Source organism: Ascaphus truei, chromosome 4 (genome assembly GCF_040206685.1).
Source record: "Ascaphus truei isolate aAscTru1 chromosome 4, aAscTru1.hap1, whole genome shotgun sequence".
Classification (NCBI taxonomy): Eukaryota; Metazoa; Chordata; class Amphibia; order Anura; family Ascaphidae; genus Ascaphus; species Ascaphus truei.
Window position 1 is genome coordinate 105,184,604 of NC_134486.1, and position 19,343 is coordinate 105,203,946.

The window sequence follows — 19,343 nt, forward strand, 5'->3', positions numbered from 1 at the left end:
ACTTGAACCTTTGGATCTATTTAAGCCTTTAAGTACAGCAATACATGCCTCGTTGACTGAAAAGGTTAAATGCATAGCTTCTCTTTCTTCTGTACACAAACACACCTATATAAATGTATCTTAGAATATCCTTTATTTTGCACCTTTAATTCTAATCACATACTTCATTGTGAACAATCTACTTCTCTTCTGCAGATTTAGCTTTTGTAATGGTTCTTAAAATGTCTACTATTATTAGGATGACTATATTTGTCACAGCAAAAACCAGGACAAATGTCACGCATGCAGTCAGTTCTCACAGACTGCGCATGCACAAACGGCGAGCACACTGCGCATGTGCGAAGAGCAGCAATTGCCGGCCATGCATGCGTGATCAACGTTTGCCAGTTGCTAATGAGTTATCAGCAAGGGCAATCAACATTTGCCGATTGCGCACAAGCAACCGGCAAGTGCAGAAAACCAGGACAGCACCCCAAAAAGTCAGGACAGAGGCCTAAAAATTGGGACATCTGGTCACACTAACTCTTGTGATTCTCCAAGAGCTATTTTTTGTTTTTAACTCCACTCTTATTAGACGTTTGAAGTTGGTGCCACACACTTTCCTCAGTAAACCCTTTATGAAAGCGGTTTTTATTTGTCGTTTGAACTTAGACTTTCAGGCCTAAAATTGTATAGCTTTATATATTTAAAATGATAAAACATCTATTAAAATAGCAGAGGGGGCATATAAGACGATTAATGTTGTGACTTGTAAGCATAATTGCCGTGGTTATATTTCCCATAGAAAGAGGGTCACATCTTCAAGTAGCAATCCCAGGCTGTTATTTTTTTTTTGTTTTTACAGGCTGGGAACCTGTTCCTGAAATACATACAGATAAAGGTACTGTACTGGCGATTCAGTCTCCTCCGGGTAAAACAAAACAGTGGTTGAAATCTCGTGTCACACGGACCTATATAAAGCCATGTCATACGTTGCGGCTTCCTAATGGATTGTGTGACACAGGTGATTTAAAACACAGAAAATAATGTGGATGCCTTTACCAGTATCTCAGGAACCAGGGAGGTATGGAGGGAAGAGGTTCATGGACCTGAGAATAACGCAGTTCAGCTCTGGGGAGTCCCTGCTAAATAGACAAAACTGGTGCAGAACAAATCCCCCAACAGATTTATCAAAGAAGAGGAATCTCAGTAAAAGCAATGTTTTTCCCCCCTTTGATAAATATGGTGCATTTTTGCAGCCATGATATATTGATAAGACTACTGTTTCTGAATGTAAAGCAGAATTTTATCTAAGATTCAGGGTACTTTAATACAGATCACTAAAGCATGTAATTAAAGGACTATACATAAAGCATTTATTTACCCTGTACGATGCAAGGGGGCCCTTCAACACACTACTTTGAAATGCAGCAACATGATTCTGCCCCAAAAGCTTCATGTTCATTATTATTGTGGTATTGTTTGACACATTCTCAATTTACAATATGGAGCTACAGTATTCGTCATAGAGGTATTGCATTAAATTGGAGCAAAATAATCTACAACAGTCACTGTGAACAAACTATTGGAGCCATTTTTATATTGCACAAGTTTACATGAATGCATTAATATGTGTGCCAAATTCTAATATAATAATACACAATCCTATTAAAAGGGCATGTATAAATGATTATGGGTCCTTCAATTGTTTGTTCAGATCCCAACAAACGTAGCTTCTGCATTCCTTTCCAGCCACCATTATTATCTTGAAAAGTAAACCTCAGCTTTATAACAAAAATATTAGAATCCATGTTTCATGGCTGAGCCTTTTTTAGTCTACAATCCCAATCTGCAAGTTTGTGCTCATGCCAGAAATGGACTCTGCCCTTTTAATGTTTAAGGCCAGAGTAATTGCTTACTTAAAATATACACCAAACTGGATGCAGTTACCAATAGTGTCGGCCAATGCAGAGAAACATGCAGATTTAGTTACTTCTGTGCCACAAGGTGCCGTGAGGCTTAGCACTGTTAGTAAACACTGTACAAAATATCTTCAGTGAAACATGATTAACACACAATTAAGGTGGGCTTATGGTCAATATTTTAATAATGCAATAGTTTACATACAAACAAAAATAGTATTATGGGGACTAGAAAATATTTCAGTGACAAATGACAGGCCGTGAATATGGTTACAGATATATATTTTGTATAAAGATATTTTTGACTTGTTTTCAATATTTCACTTCCATATCTGACAGAACTCTGACAATCCTACATATGATGAAGAGGAGGCAGAGGTTGCTGCTTTCTGTACTCGGTGGAGGAAAAAACTACTATATCAAAGAAGCTGCAAACTAAAATAGATTAAATTAACGTGGTTAAGCTATGGAGAACCCATACTTCCCATATATGTAATTAAAAAAAAACAAAAAACAGTAGTGGGAACGGCTCCTTTAATGTCGAAAAAGAACATGCCCCTTGGCCATGACGTTATCCAAGAGGAAGCTTGTGAAATTAATCATTTATTTAAAAAAAGGTGTACAATAAATACAATGAACCTGCTCATTTGCACAAGAGGGTTGTGTTGTGTTGTGAAATCGCAATTTTCATACTTTAAAACAAATACTGTACTTAATTTATCGTCTACTTTTAGGTGTTGTAGATGTAAAATATGAAGAATATACTTTGGAAGTTCCGATACCTTTTAAAGCAGTTATCCCCCCTCGCCCTTCCGGAGCCTATGAGTTGAACTCATATAATGTTAGTATCCTTTCCCCTAAGCATGAACCCTCCCTTTAAAAATAAACAAAATGTTTTTGCTCGAGTTAAACATGATTTTCTTAATCTTTAGCTTCTGAGGTTACCATGGTCACCTTTAGGCTGCGTCCATACAGGGGCAGACCGCGCGTAGGCATACGCACGCTAAGCGATCAGACTGCCTTTAGGCAGTCATCGCGTGTATATGGCGTGCGATGCGCGTGAAATCAGTTAAAAGTGATTTCTCGCGCGATAGGGCGGTCACGTGAGCGGTTCGCCCAATGAGGGCGAACCAGCTCAGTGACATCATTTGCCCGCCCTTAGACATGCCCCCGGACGGCGCGCGTCCTAAGGCCAGGGAAAGCACCAGCTTTCCCTCAGCCTCCGCACGGTTGCAGTGTCTATGGACGCAGCCTTAGGCTACACTTACAGTGCACCGCAGTGGCAGGCTGCGGTTGCTGGAAAAATCAAATTGTGATGATTTCCAGTGATCGTGACCAAGCTTACTATAAAGCACATGCGACAGCGGCAATGAATTTGTTTTGACGCGACGTCGCGTCGCCGGCACTATAAGCGCAGCCGTAGGCTACACTGGGGGTCTGGGGAGAGCTGGATTTTAATATCCTGGACACACATTTGAAAACTTAGATTTCCTGAATAATGCATCATACTTTAAAAATAAAAAAACAGCTTTGAAAAAGTCAAGATGATGTAATAAAGTAGGAAAGAAAGATGGTGATCAGAGCGGACCACCGCTTTTACCTTTTGCGTGCCGAAGGGGTTACAGCACCTGAGTGGCACAGCCCCTTTGGCATTTTGCCACAACAGATATACATAATTTGATTCCCTTTTGAAAACGAGCAACTCTCCATATGACGTGGGTACGACATCATGGGTCCCCTGGAGTGGCAGACCCTATGACGTTGTAGTCATGTCAAGTGGCACCCAAAGGGTTAATGGACAATATCAGTTGTGCAAGGTTTTTTTCTGCATTAGCATTCGAGACTGTAGAGCAGAGGTGCGCAAACTGGGGGGCGCACAGGATTTTCTAAGGGGGGACGCGGCGGTTTCAGAGGTCCCACACTCTTCCCCAAGGCATTTAAATTAAATGTCAGGGGAGGCGTGAGGCCCCTCTAACTTCTTACCTGCTCTCAGGCGACGCGTTGCCATGACAACGCAACGTCACGACGTTGCTGAAGCCAGAGAGAAAGTAAGGGAGCGAGCGCACCTCTGCTGTAGAGGTCTCCACATAGGATTAACAGGAAAGCATTGTATGATTGATATGTTGGTTCATGAAAAGGTATACAAAGTATCTTACTCTTTCTGGGACCAATACAGCTTCTAGCACCCTTTATTCTACAAAATGAAGACCTTTTAGCATGTAGAATAAAGTTATAATTTTTGAGAGGAAAAATAGGCGTCTGCTTACTATTTTTGCACACTGAAATGTCAGTGTCACCCTTATTACAGATCCTGGGCCATGTAATTGCTTGTGTAGCGATCACACGGTTCAGTTCCGTCCAATGTCGTCATGGGTTGAAGAGAAAGTCCTCCTGTCCTGTTTTGATTATGATATTAGCTCACTGAAAGCAGAGGTCGCTTACTCACCTAAATTGAGCAAACAGGTTGTGACATTGAGACACCGTCATAAGGTCATGAGAGTGCCAGTTAATATGTTGCTATCACAAAAAGCTGAAACTGTTAATATTTAAAGCCACCCAATTTGATTATGCAATAAACTTTATTTAAAAAAAAAAAAAAAAAAACCCAGCGCCAATGCTGTTGGGATGACCAAAAATTATATGACACTGAGTTTACATGATGTACGTATTTGCCTATCTTGGTTTCAATTCCAAAAATGCAATATTGTTACATAAGTGAGGAACAGAGAGGCCGAGTTGTAGCTTCTGGTTCTCTACCTTTATGTTTATATTGAGGTAATACCAAAACTCCCCTTCGGTGCATAAAATGGCCAGAAATGCGTAGCTGGTTACTCAAGTACTATAATGGTTGATATAAACTGTTTGCACGAAAACTCTGTCCATTTCTTAAGCTACAAAATGCATCATAGTGCTAATGTCAGGTGAGCTGCTCGTTGCAACTTGAGGAGCTATGATCTTATAATGGGAATGTTAGCTCAAACAACATTTCAGAGTTGTTGCTATTAACGAATCAGAGCTACCAAGAACACTGTCCAGTTTCACCATTAGGATGCATAGTTTTTCTGCTGCAAAAAAATAAATAAAAATGGTTCAAATGTAGTTATAAAACATAGGTTAACACATTTTGTGATCCGTTTGCAGCTAATTATGACTATTTTCTAAGGGTTGTTATTGATGTTTTATGTTTTGCAGAGATTTTGAAAGAACAAAATTATATTCCAAGTGGGGATGAGTTTAAGTGGCAAAAAGTGAGCAACACACGTGTAATACACAAGTGAATGGATACTCATATATGATGAGTTTGCACAAAATGTATTTCCAATTGTTAACAAGCAAGATTAAGCTACTGAAACTTAACCTCAATGTGCACCTGTACTAAAACAGAACGGCATTGTTGTCTTAAATATTTAGTTAAAACTGTATAAACAATTAATACAAGTACTTGAAGATACACAAACAAAAAAATTACAAAAAATTCATGCAATACACAAACACCACCACATAGCCTACCTACTGTACAGTGCTAATTTAGAACTTAGTTCCTATGAAAATGAAATAAAAATGCTTGAAAAACTCACCTTCCAGTACAAAAATGTTCTAGTACTGTACTATGCTTTTTCTCTATTTACAGTATTTAATAAAATTGTTTAAAACACAATTTCAACTACAGGTATAAATGACTGTGGTTATACATATACTTTACACTTATCGACAGTAATAAAATGTGATTCACACTGAATTCCAGACTGCCTGCACCTAACTTTTCCCTATGCATTTAGGTATTTTCTTTTATCATTACTAAGTAATTTACACAGTATTGCTTGATAACATACAGTCATACAAATGTGTCAATATTTTTCATTAATGATTAAGACAGTTCAGCACATACTGCACAGACTTATATGTCTATTTCTTCATTATGTTCTATTTACAATGAAAGTGCTTTATTGTAATCTAATATGCCATGTTTCTTACCACATGATTAACAATTACATTAGGTCTGATATTGAAAAAATATAAAGAAAATACAATACCACAGATTTGCATACATCAGCATAGCATACTCCAAAATGACTTGTAGCAGCTTGGAGGTTTTCGGTTATAATATACAAATAAATAGAGCATAGAAGTAAACCATTTACAAACCAGGAATAGGCAATTTATGCAATTTACAAAATGATGTCTCCAATAATGGAGAAAATGCTAACAAAATGGTGAAGCTGTAGGATCAAATGTTTTAAAAACATCTTTCAATGGCTTATCATCTGATTCCCCATCAGGGTCAGAATCTTGCATTTGGTTCACCTGTCCGGATGATTTTATCTGCCTTGGGTCATTATATTGTGGCCGAATGAGTCCTGTTAAAGCCTGAATTGGCAGGTTATGTACTGCTGGTACAGTGCTTGGCTGTGGTAGTGCAGGCATGGAGTGAGTTTTGTTTGAATTACCCATTTTTTCATCTGGAAGATCAGTAGATACTTCCTCACTTTCCTCTAAACTGCACGTGTTTTTTGTTTGCGACAGTAATTCAGTGGCGCACTTGGGTTGTTGCAAACTGTCCAGCTGTTCTGTCTCGCTTTTGATTGATTTGTTTGAGGTTCCTGTCTTTTTTTGATGATCTCCATTCTCTCCCACCTCAACCTTTACTTGAACAGAGTCCACGGTGGAAGTGGAAGTTATATTGTCTCTTGGATCGTACAGACTTATATTCTTCAGTATGGAACTTGGCACTCCCAGTCTAATATTTGACGAGGACAGTTTAGGAGCATACGGTGGAAGGACATCTTGTTCAGATTTACATGTAGCAGATGTCTGTGATGAACCAGTGCCTGATCTTGTTGCCACACGCGGATCTATCTTGGGAGTATTGGAATCTTTTATGCTTCCAGGTTGAGTATCAGTGCTGGATGCTCTGCGAAGCCTGGACTGAAAAATTGTTTGTAGCCGAGGATCACCCAGTTTGTTAATAATCACATGAGAATCTGCTTGATCTGTGTAGCTACTTCTGGCTGTTGTACTTGTTTGTTTAGCTTTTGTTTCTAGCCTTGGATCTACCCTCTCTAACCTTGGATCAGACCCAGATTGGTGCAACTCTTTTTCCAGGTTCCTTGATTTATTAAGCCTCTGGTCAGCTATGAGTGGAGGTAATGGTAAATTAATTGATGAAACTGGATCAGGTTTTGGGAGGGGAACTGGAAGCAAGTCCTCAGGTGCCCACACAATCAACTTAGCAAAGTTTGGTTTGGTCAGTAGAATATCCATTTTAATATGGCTGAACTGCCTCAGCTTACATCGTGGATCCCGTAAGTTTACACCAGGCAGCATTTCTAAAGGTATTATAACGGCTTTCTCCCTCAACTCTCTCTCTGCATCCTCCTCGTCATCATCTATTCCTTTCTTCTTGACCTTGCCTCCAGACTGTAAATGATGACGGTCAGATCTTAAACTACTACTAGATGAGCTCTCTTTAGGTTTGATTTTTCGGGGGTCGCGTACAACTCTGGAGTCAGTGCATCCAGCGTCTCCAAGATTATTGGGATTTGACACATTTGTAGGTCTTCCTCGGGGATCAGCAGTTTGGATTCCTACAACCCTTTCTTTTGTGAGTCTTGGATCAAAATGAGCAGTAATGGGTGGCTGTTCGGTTGAATTATTCCTTACATTTTTCGTTTGATTTCTTAGGGTTTTTAAGATTGATGTCACACCGCTTTCTTCCTCTTCCTCACTACTTGTGTACCAGTTTACAATTTCATCTAAAACAACATCAGAAAACAGTTATTTCAGACATGAATATTTCTGCTGACAGATATTTGAAATGTTGCTTATAACTGAAGGCCACTAAGACTGAATCATCAAAGACCAGACCAGTTTAAAAGGTAATGCATTCATGAACTATACACAGTGTTTCAGTCAGTAATCACATGCTTTTAATGTTAAACTGCACAAGTAAAGCATTGTTGACTACTACCTATGCAATGAAAATTTAAAACAAAGACTGCTCCAGTCTCTCATACGCCATACAGCAGGAGTGGATGAAAAGATACAATACCTGGTGTTTTGTTAGGCCAGTGTTTTGTTAGGGCTGTTTCTGTTACTGCCCCCCTACCCTGTCGTCTGTGTCCCTGTGTGTGTAGATGTGAGACACGCACGCACACAGAGAAACACACGAGACACACAGATCTCTACTTGCTAATCTCCCTTGCTGGCTGCTCCGTTTCACGCGCTCATTAAGCCCGTTCACTATTGCCCCCCTGGTGCAGAACCATGTGTGGGAGAAAGGGGTGTGGTTACCAAAACTCTGCACTGATTTTCTGATCCCTGTGTGATGTTGTGACATTTTATACAAGGGCCTCGGGGACTTGTAGTTCATCTTTGTAAATCAGTGCTTCCCAACTGGGGTTCCTTGAGGATCAAAAGGGTGCAGCGGGATTTCACCTATCTCCAAGAGCAAGAAGAAAGCAGGACTGTTGCTAAGCGGTTGAGCAGTTTCCTCCATCTTGATTGGCTGCATTACCCAGCAGCAGCCAATCAGGTGGTGGTGTGAGGTGCCTGGGAGTGTGGCCAAACAGAGGAGGAAGCAACATGGGTAGGAGAGGTGAGGCTTTGTGTCTATGTCTCCTGTGACTCTGTCTGTCCTGTGCCTTATACCACTGACTGTTCTGTTGTACGGGTGCCTCAGCAACTGAGCACTGTGATTAGGGGTGCTGAGAGGAAAAAAAGCTGTGTGTGCTGTGCACGCGCATAGTAAGTGAAACTTCTTTGACTTTTGTCACAGAAATTGTATTTGTGTTGGTGATGTTTTAATTAAAAATCAAAATACAATCTCAATGACAAAACGCAAATAAATTTGACTTAGAATGCGCGTGCTCGGCACACATCCCCTGTATTAGCTATTTGCACTAAGTGTGAATTCCGCATGTGACAGTGTGCGTGTGACTGAGAGTGTGCGTGTGACTGAGAGTGTGCGTGTGACTGAGAGTGTGCGTGTGACAGAGAGTGTGCGTGTGACAGAGAGTGTGCGTGTGACAGAGAGTGTGCGTGTGACTGAGAGTGTGCGTGTGACTGAGAGTGTGCGTGTGACTGAGAGTGTGCGTGTGACTGAGAGTGTGCGTGTGACTGAGAGTGTGCGTGTGACTGAGAGTGTGCGTGTGACTGAGAGTGTGCGTGTGACTGAGAGTGTGCGTGTGACTGAGAGTGTGCGTGTGACTGAGAGTGTGCGTGTGACTGAGAGTGTGCGTGTGACTGAGAGTGTGCGTGTGACTGAGAGTGTGCGTGTGACTGAGCGTACGTGTGACTGAGCGTACGTGTGACTGAGCGTACGTGTGACTGAGCGTGTGCGTGTGACTGAGCGTGTGCGTGTGACTGAGCGTGTGACTGTGCGTCTGACTGTGAGTGTGACTGAGTGTGCGTCTGACTGTGAGTGCGACTGAGTGTGCGTGTGACTGAGTGTGCGTGTGACTGAGTGTGTGTGACTGAGTGTGCGAGTTACTGTGTGTGGGGGTCTGGGGGGGTCAGTGTGTGGGGGTCTGGGGGGGGGTCAGTCAGAGTGTGTGGGGCTTTGGGGGGGTCAGTGTGTGTGGGGGTCTGGGGGGGTCAGGCAGTGTGAATTCCGCGTGTGACAGTGTGTGTGACTGAGAGTGTGCGTGTGACTGAGAGTGTGCGTGTGACTGAGTGTGCGTGTGACTGAGTGTGCGCGTGACTGAGTGTGCGCGTGACGGAGAGTGTGCGCGTGACGGAGAGTGTGCGCGTGACGGAGAGTGTGCGCGTGACGGAGAGTGTGCGCGTGACTGAGAGTGTGCGCGTGACTGAGTGTGCGTGTGACTGAGTGTGCGTGTGACTGAGTGTGCGTGTGACTGAGTGTGCGTGTGACTGAGCGTGTGCGTGTGACTGAGCGTGTGCGTGTGACTGAGCGTGTGCGTTTGACTGTGCGTGTGACTATGCGTGTGCCTGTGAGTGTGACTGAGTGTGCGTGTGAGTGTGTGTGGGGGTCTGGGGGGGTCAGTGTGTGAGGGTCTGGGGGGGTCAGTCAGTGTGTGTGGGGCTCTGGGGGGTCAGTGTGTGTGGGGCTCTGGGGGGGTCAGGCAGTGTGTGTGGGGGTCTGGGGGGGTCAGGCAGTGTGTGTGGGGGTCTGGGGGGGTCAGGCAGTGTGTGTGGGGGTCTGTCAGTGTGTGTGGGGGTCTGGGGGGTTCAGTCAGTGTGTGTGGGGGTCTGGGGGGTTCAGTCAGTGTGTGTGGGGGTCTGGGGTGGACAGTCAGTGTGTGTGGGGGTCTGGGGGGGTCAGTCAGTGTGTGTGGGGGTCTGGGGGGGTCAGTCAGTGTGTGTGGGGGTCTGGGGGGGTCAGTCAGTGTGTGTGGGGGTCTGGGGCGTTCAGTCAGTGTGTGTGGGTCTCTGGGGGGTCAGTCAGTGTGTGTGGGGGTCTGGGGTGGTCAGTCAGTGTGTTTGTGTGTGGGGGTCTGGGGGGGTCAGTCAGTGTGTGTGGGGGTCTGTCAGTGTGTGGGGGGGTCCGGGGGGGGGTCAGTCAGTGTGTGGGGGGTCCGTCAGTGTGTGGGGGGTCCGGGGGGGTCCATCAGTGTGTGGGGGGCCCCGCGCGGGTTGCGCCCGGGTTTTTGTACCACCGCTTCCTGGGGGCCCCGCAAACGCCCGCGTCACTGGAGGGCTGAATGGCGCCGCTGCCAGCCGCTTCTGCGCATGCGCGGCATGGCAGCGGTAGTGGAAGTTAGGCGGGCCCATGTGTGGGCTGGGAGGGAGGTCCCATTCGGGTAAGGAAAGGGTGGGTGGGGGGCTGTCCCGGTCGGGCAGTCTCTGCTGTCCCGGGCAGCAGACGGGGACACATGTCAACAGCCGTGGCAGCGGGCGGGGAACGGCGCCTCTGCTTCTGCGCATGCGTGGCTTTCCTCCAGTCCCCATCATTACTGAGCATGCGCGGCTTGGCAGCGGATGTGCGGGGGGAATGGCGGCGTTAGGAGCGGCGCCGGCGGCGATATCAGCCATGTGGGGGGAGCGGGGGCCATTAGGAGCGGCGCCGGCGGCTATCGCCGCCGCCGCCGCATCTGATTTGTGGAGCGGGTGTGATGTCAGTGTTGGGGTCGGGCTGAGCCAGAACACAGCCCGGCCTCAACTGCCAGCACTGACGTCACATCCGTTTCATTTCTGTCTCCACAATTCTTTTTTGCCCCAGTTCGAATGAGGTGCCACTAAGGAAGTTTCACTTCAAAAAGGTTCAAAACCACTGCTGTAAATACTATACTATTGACAAGCAGCAGTATGGAACAGGTGCTAGGAGTTCATTTTTAGGTGCCTGGGCACCCGTGCCATACAGTATTATGGCAGAAAGCAAGATTTTAGATGAGGACATAGAAATTGAAACACTAAATACACACTCCGTCAAACCACCGGAATGTTTTCATTTTACCAATACCTGTAATTTTTCACAAACAGATTTGTAATGATTACATCTATCTGTATTTAGGCTAAAAGCTATACCGTTATAAAGCTAAAAGTGGTATCCTTTAAAAATGTGTTGCGCCGTGATGTTCGTTCATTTTGAAAAAACAAAAACAAAAATAAAAACAATTTGCTCTGCAGATGACTTTTGCATTGCAATGCTCGGAGTAACATTGTTAAATCCGCTCCTTTAGCATCTTTTATTAGAAGATGGCTTCTTTTATCCCTGCATTTTTAGGGAAGTATTCACACTTACTGATAAGTGCCTGGGCCAAAATGACTGGAGAGTTCAGACTGCCCTTGCACTAGTAAACATTCATATGCAATGAACACTTGTTTTAAAGCAGCAATACATCCCGGAAGCCGAGAGGAGTTTAATATAAGGCTAGAATCTAGCCCCCCGAGCATATCCTCTTTAAATAAAAAAAATCCCATACAAACGTTTTAATGTTAAAAATCATGATTTTCTTAATCTGCACTCCACATGAGGTTTGGTTGTTTCAATTTTTCATTGCTCCCTTTTTTCTCCCCCTTTTTTCTTTAATTATTTTCATTTTGTGATTTGTAATGATACAATTTTCTAGCATTGTCTAATTCAGTGGTTTCCAACCTTTTTGTGGTTAAGGAACCCTATGTGATGTATAGGCGGTGTTATCTGCACTAATACAATTGCTCACATATCTATTCTCCATCCAGATTATTGGATCTCATTAATCAGTAAAATATGATTTTGCTTGATGTGTTTTTACCCAGATTTTTATTATTGCATTGAGTGCTGGGAACCCGTATTGTGTTTTATGTATATTATATAATTTCTATGGTGAGATAAATGTTTATGTTCTATATGTCCCCCAAAGTTTTTTTTAATGCATTTTGGAGGTATTACACTTTTAAATAATGTTGATAAGTCATTTACAGCCAGAAATACTGATAATTGGTTCGTTATTTATTTCCCCTTCTAATCCACTGCAATACCATTGCATTTCTTAGATGTGAATGAAATGCATCTCTTCATCAAGTACTTGGTACGAAACGCGTAGAGGTCACGACAGGTCATCCTGCGCGTGTATGCTGGTAAGCTGAGACGGAGCCTGCAGGAGACAGCAGCGGTTTTATCCATCTCCGCGGTGCCGAGATCCGGATCCAGTGCAGACACCGCGAGTCTGCTGACTGTCTCAGTGTGAGTGTCCGTTTCCCCTTGCCAGTGCCCAACCCTATGGCGGTTTCTATACAAATCTGTTGATAGGTTGTTTTCATGTTTGTTTTTTTCTTTCTTTATATAAATTTTACTGTATTTGTATACTGTGCAGCTTAGGGTTTAGTCACCATTAGGTGTTCTCCTTGGTAGTACTTAGCCGTTCAGCTGCACAGCTGTTCTGAGGTGGGGTTGGATCCCCTCAGTTTTTGTGTATTTTTAATAAATTACCTTCCACTAATCCCTGGTGCGCATTTGTGCATTTTTTATTATCTTGTTTTTCAGGGTGCCTTCCCCCCTTTCTAAGGGGGGTTCACCTAGATTTGAGAGTTTCTGGGGAGACGCTTTATGTACATGCTGCAAAGGGATCATCCACACCATCACACAGCACGAGCGCTGAATATTCTGTTTTTTCTACAATCTGATACTTATTCCACTTAATTCCTTACTGGATTAAAAATGGATGAAAAAAAATAAATAACATTTGTATGCGCTTTTATTTCAGTACATTCTCTGAAGTATATTATATATTTTTAAGAAGGAAAGATGCAAAAGAATATACCCATGTTTTCTAGTGAAAATATGTATTCAAGTTTGTCACATACCTTCATCTCTGCTAATCGACCTTTGTGGTTGATACCGATTTGCTTCAGCGTCATCATGTTTTTTACCAAGTCTTGCAAACAAAACTTTGTGCATAGCTGAAAGTAAGAACGTATGGCTTAGAGACAGATACTGTACAAGCGCATTGGTTGAAAAATATTTAGACAAATAAAACATTTCCCTGTTGTATAACTTCTCTTTGTTATCTTATAGTAGTGTACTGTACATCATGCTGGTATCATTTTGTTTGCTTAAATCTAGCTCCAGAATGCATATTTGTATGAATGAATTATAGCACATGCATGTACCCTGTAATCAGATTTTAGTAGTGAGCTATTATTTAAAAAATATAGTCTTTTAATGTAAAATGTGAAGTCCATTTTTTTGTTGTTTTTTTAAATAGATTTTGATAAAAACATATCCTGTTAATTTTGGCTAATCTGGTCTCCCAGGCCCTCCAACAAGTCATTGAAGACCTGCGATACAAGATGACATTATTTCAAGGTTGCTACTAGCTAAACGTATACCAAGGAGTCTTGAAAAAAGGAGCAAATCAAACATCCATGCTGTTTTATTTAAGAGAATATCTTCAAAATTAAATCTGGATTTTAACAATAGAAAGCAGCCTAGGACGATCACCTTTGAAAATAAATATATATATTTTGAGATTGCATCTTAATAAATATACCGGTATATAGAAAATATATATACATCAGAGGACATCTAATTAGACACACAAACATTGATCATGCATTAAATTGCCTTTCACCACTTCTAAGTTTCCTGTAAGAACGTGTGTTTCAGCCGAATATTTTCTACAGATTATCTGGGCAATCTTTAAGAATTTATCGAGAGTGCCTTCTCTTCCTGTTTATATGTATATCTTTATTGCAGCTTGTTTTTCTACACTTATACAAATCTTACTGTTAACTACCCCCTTCCAAAAATGTAAGCAACAGAAACTTACATTCTGAAGCATTGGAGGGCTGTATATTATGAACAGCTTGGTGTGAATAGTAGTTGTCATAGAATCCTGATGAATTTTGTAAAGACGGGTAGCTGTTCTGTGGCTGCACGATATGCTGCTTTTCCTCTGGATTCTGGAGAAATGGTGGACCCGATAAACAGTGATTCTCCCTCTGATTGTTTATAACATGGCCTTGCACTCCAGATGTGCTGAAAGGTGCATTCATTCCCGTTACGGTTGGGCTAGCAAACCCTGGTACAGTTTGCAGAGGTGGACTTTGAGTCATGGGCAATACACTCGGACTAGATTCTGGCAGCTGTTCGGAGTTGTACATCTGCTGGTGGTTTCCTTGGAATGGAAGTCCTAAGAATGATGTGTTGAAAAACTTTGCTCTGCAGTACAAATACAAAATATTTGTTATATTTAAACTGACGAGAAGCCTTTGAAACTTTGTGGTTTCTACTGGTCAGATGGAAATTTAAGTGTTTTGCGGTTCCAAAAATGTTAAACTACTAATCTACATAAAAAGAGGTGAAACTGACCCATGCCTTCTCTGTTCCTCTGTGTCATTGTCATCTTCATGTTGCTGCTCTTCCTCTGTGTTTAACACCTGCAATGAATGTGTATTGTAACTGAAAATATTGTTCCTTGTAATTATATAGCAGCAAAATTCATGGATCCTTTGTTGAAACATCCTCCTTTACATTTTAACAAGGTAATTAAGTTACTATAACTTACATCAACAGTACTTTGAACCAATGGGAGAGAAAAAAATATTCTGCATATGAACTGTGCCAATATCCCTTTTTTAAATAAAGTTTTTGGTCTGGAACCATCAACAACACTGGGGATAACTACACAATATAATACACACATGTAAGTTAACCCCTTTGCTGTCAGAGCTTCCTGCAACACATTGTAGGATTAAACATATGATCAATTAATCAATAAAAATATACTATTTGACTCTGCAAATCCCCCTTACAAAAAAAATGCCTAATACTTCCAATATATCAGTTACTAAACGTGTGTTACCTTGTGCAATAATTCTCTTGTGTCATCTGTTAATGGATCGTGTGCAAACTTGCAGTTATCTCCTTGATAGCACTTTGCTCCTGTATGATAAAACTTGCATGGAAATTCATGTGAAAGCTAAATATTAAGGAATGCAACACATACAGTACCAAAGATTTTAAATGAGTATTTTACACTTTGTGCTAAGGTTTGATTTTTAGGTGTATATATCAGCTGGAAAGATTAGATTAAATGTCATAGCAGAAAACGAACATAGGTTAAACAAGTGTATTGTAACAACCACAGATGATATTAAATATGCCATCCCTAAAGCATTTCAAAATATTAGCTTTTTTTTTTTTTTTTTAAATGTTACCTTTCAATAAACCTTTGTGGTGTAGTGACTTAGCTATCATTTTTTTATGACATAGCACTTCAGAGAAAACGGATTGTAAGGTCTAGATTTGAGGGTATTCAGACAATTGCTGGTATTTTCTCTGCAGTAATGAGACAACTGCATGTTACATTTAGAGTTAAAAAAATTGTGTTAATAATTTGTGTACTTTCATTTACTCTTATTCTCCAAAACTTTATTAGGAGGATCTGCTCCTATAAGACGATGTCTATGCACAAAAAAAAATAATATTAACAAGTTTAAATTTATTTACAAAAATAGAACCAGAAAGAACTAATATTTCTTAAGAGTTGAAGGGCAACCGCTTTTCAAATCTAGCCTTAGATATGTTACTACATAGCGTATTATAGTATCTACTCCAGCAAAACACGAGCACATACGCAAATTACCACTTGCCTAACAAAAGCTGTAGATAATAAAAAAACTAAAGTGAAGCCGAATAAGCCATAAGAAAATGTTTTGAGTACTTTGAAAATGTTTCCGCAAACTGGTACGCAAATGAAACTGCAACCAAGTATCTCTTCCACCCTTACCAAGCTCTTACAAACCATTTCTCTTTACTGTACACTGTTTTTCTCCTGACAAAGTAGTGGTGGTCATATTACTTCCCTTAAACACATAGGGTATAGGTAGAACATTTTATTTTGTGACTAGCTGGATAGTTAACATTCCACAGTACTCTACCAACACAAGTTAAAAAAAAAAACCTCACGAAAATCAAAATAGTCTTTTCTTTTGGAGTGTGTGTGTGTGTGTGTGTGTGTGTGCTATTAAATGCTCCCGAAAGGATATTATGCATGTAGATGCAGTTCTCTCCTTTGGTACAATATCCCTGTATATAAAACTTGCAGACTTCCTTCTTCTTTTCTAATTCTGCATCATGATCAAATTTACACTGATCTCCCTGAACAAAGAAAGGAAACAAACGAAAATTTTAAGTTGCTCAGAAAGGCATACATTATCACATTCATTGCACCAAAGCAAACATATTTACAGTAGTTATTTATCCATAGCAAAAACCTTAGAAAATGTTAAGATTTCTTGGAACATGTTAAAGAACATTATTAGCTGGACATGGAGCATTTCTGCAAAATATTTTAAACTGCAAGCTAAGGAACCTAATGTTACATGAAAATGAAGTTGAAATCAAGACATAAGAGGACAGCCCACTGAAAATCTCGAAGGCCCTGCTGATTCTTTGAGAGTTCAGAAAAAGGCCAATGTTTTAGCGCACGCTTCGTACCTCCCATTCTCACACTGAAAGTTGTAGCAGGATAACACTAAGCATTAAAGTGGAGTGTTGCATTAGCTTTATTAACAGGGAAAACAAAAGATTCCAAGAACGTTAATTTTAAATGGAGACATGTTTCTTGTAGGTAGAGAAACATTTGAATGGAATAATAACACGAGATCTTCATGTATGTATTTTGTACATGAGCTTTCAAGATCTTACATTTGTGCCTGGTAACATAATTTAATAAGAGGACCACATGTGCCATTTAAAAAAATAACAATTGCACAGCGCTTTAAAATAATATATTAATATAGTCTTTGGGTGTCAAAAGCCATAGGGGAAAGGACAGGCAACAAGAGCTCTATTTAAACAAAACACACACTCGCCCGAAGCTGATGAAGCAGGGAGAGAGGTAAGTCCTCGCGGAACCCCTGATCGCAGAGGTCATTTTATAACAAAAAAATAAAAGTTTTTTTTCTTTTTTAAAACGGGCGCCACGCCGAGACAGCATTATAAGCGGATCTGCGTTGTAGCGGATCGCGCTATAACAGGGTTGAGCTGTACTTACACTTAGCCAATATTCATTTACGTACCTGTCCTGTGAGAAACTTCTTGAAACAGTCTCAAGTAAATACTAATAAATGCAGAGGGCTGCAGACAGTCATATTGGTATTATGGCTTCTTTCACTGTTACAACAATTGATTATATTTTTAAATAAATTGTTGTATAATTATGGGTACATCAAACGTTTCCATCCCATCTGGTACCTTCACTGACAAAAACTCCTATGGAGGAAAGATGCACTAACGCAATTTTGATTGTCTATAGCATGGGTGCGCAAACATTTTTGCCTGCGCCCCACTGCATGCTCTCCCCACCTTCTTGCGGCACCCCCCCATACCTTTCCTCATGCGTTAAGAGGGCGTTAGAGGCCTTGCGCGCTCCCCCTTCATTTAATTTAAATGTTGTGGGGAAGAGTGCGGGGCCTCTGTAAGTGCTATTCCCCCCAGAAAATTTTGCTCTGTATCCCTGGTCTACAGCACCTAACATTTGCTATTTTTTTAAATACAGTAACTAAAATAAAAAAAAGCTGCTAATGGGTTCGCTAATTACATGTTGCTACAAATCAGTGATTCAAAATACCCCCATTAAGGCCCTGGGAAAGACCAGCTTTTGGGGGCAACTAAACACTATCCTATTCGTAAGCAAATGATGTACTTATGTTTTGCTTACTCCTAAAACATTACAGAAGTATATTGCAAAAAACACTATTTAGGGAACAGAACTATGCAGACTAAGTGATAGTTGGCATTTATCATTTTACATACATTTAATAAAAGTAACAGTGTCAAAAGTAGAAATAACTGTAGACAGTGTAACTACAGAATAACTAAAACAATATATCCCAACTGAAAAGTTGGTTAAATAGAATTGTTAACCAGTCTGCAGTGGGGTTAAATAATAAGGCCTTTATTTCATGTTTACCTTGATACAACGTCCTTCCAGGAAATATTTACAGATTTGTTTTCCTTTGTGCTCCACTGTATGCTGATTTATGAACTCCTGGCTCATGTTCACCCATTTCTTTATGGGTTTGCCATCCTACAAGAGAAACAGTGTGTACAGAAAACACTATGTTTCCACACGTGTGGTACATATAATAAATAAAACTCCACTTCTAAACCCAGCACACTAACTTCTAAATGTTTATATAATTTCACTGCAATTATAAATGTGCAATAGTAAAAACAAAATAATCTGTAAAAAAACAAATGATAAACTCTTAAAGCTGCAGTCCAAGCAATATCCTACATGTTTTTTTAAATTAAATAAATCACTTCTGTACTGTGAGAAAATACGTGTAGCATTTTTTAAAACTCTGAATGACATTTTTAATGTATTATAATGTAACAAGCATTTTTTGTTTCTATAGAAACCATTTACAAAGTCACATCCCCTTCCTCTTCTGATACAGGCTTTGGCACACCCCTTTTTGAGCCCTGCCCTCTCTCTAGCAGTGAAGCAATTGTATCTAGTGACTGCCTGGTCACATGATCTTTCCCACAGAACTTTGCATCTTTCGTCCTCTTCTGCTGCACGGACAGCCATTTAGTGAACCCCGAGCCGAATCTTTGCCCATCAATCACAGGAGAACGGATTGATCGGCAACTTAGCTAATTATTCATCAGTGTGGATTGTATTGGTGCACATATTAAACGGGAAAAAAGCACCCACAAAAACGGCAGCTTGGACTGCTGCTTTAAGGGCAGGGAGTCCTAATCCCCAATGCTTACTTTTATGTACAGTATGTGCTTTTTGTATTATTCTTCACTGGACAATGTATTTGTTGCATATTATCTCTGTAAAGCACTATGTACACGATTGGTGTTAAATAAAAATGCAATACAATAATGGGAAATAATTCGGAGTTTAAAAATGTATGGGAAATAAGAGTTCCGTAGGAATCCCTTTCAATCATTGGGTCCTTGGTTTGTAACTTCGTGGTAAAACGCAAAGTCTGTGTTTATGTAACCCCTGCTTTTTGGGAAGTAATATTTGTTCGCCCAGG

At 40.9% G+C, this 19,343-nt stretch overlaps 1 protein-coding gene across 1 annotated transcript in view; it reads right to left on the reverse strand.

The window, feature by feature from the left end:
* Window positions 1-2,068: 2,068 nt before the first annotated feature.
* Window positions 2,069-19,343, reverse strand: part of ZC3H6 (zinc finger CCCH-type containing 6) — a 41,458-nt gene continuing 24,183 nt past the window's right edge. Inside the window, exons 6-12 of the mRNA XM_075596345.1 lie at window positions 18,260-18,376; window positions 16,330-16,443; window positions 15,146-15,253; window positions 14,653-14,720; window positions 14,111-14,502; window positions 13,146-13,241; window positions 2,069-7,654 (exon numbers count right to left, since the gene is read on the reverse strand). Of these exons, the coding sequence (XP_075452460.1) occupies window positions 6,105-7,654; window positions 13,146-13,241; window positions 14,111-14,502; window positions 14,653-14,720; window positions 15,146-15,253; window positions 16,330-16,443; window positions 18,260-18,376 (2,445 nt within the window). The 3' untranslated portion in view covers window positions 2,069-6,104. The remainder of the gene's footprint in view (window positions 7,655-13,145; window positions 13,242-14,110; window positions 14,503-14,652; window positions 14,721-15,145; window positions 15,254-16,329; window positions 16,444-18,259; window positions 18,377-19,343) is intronic.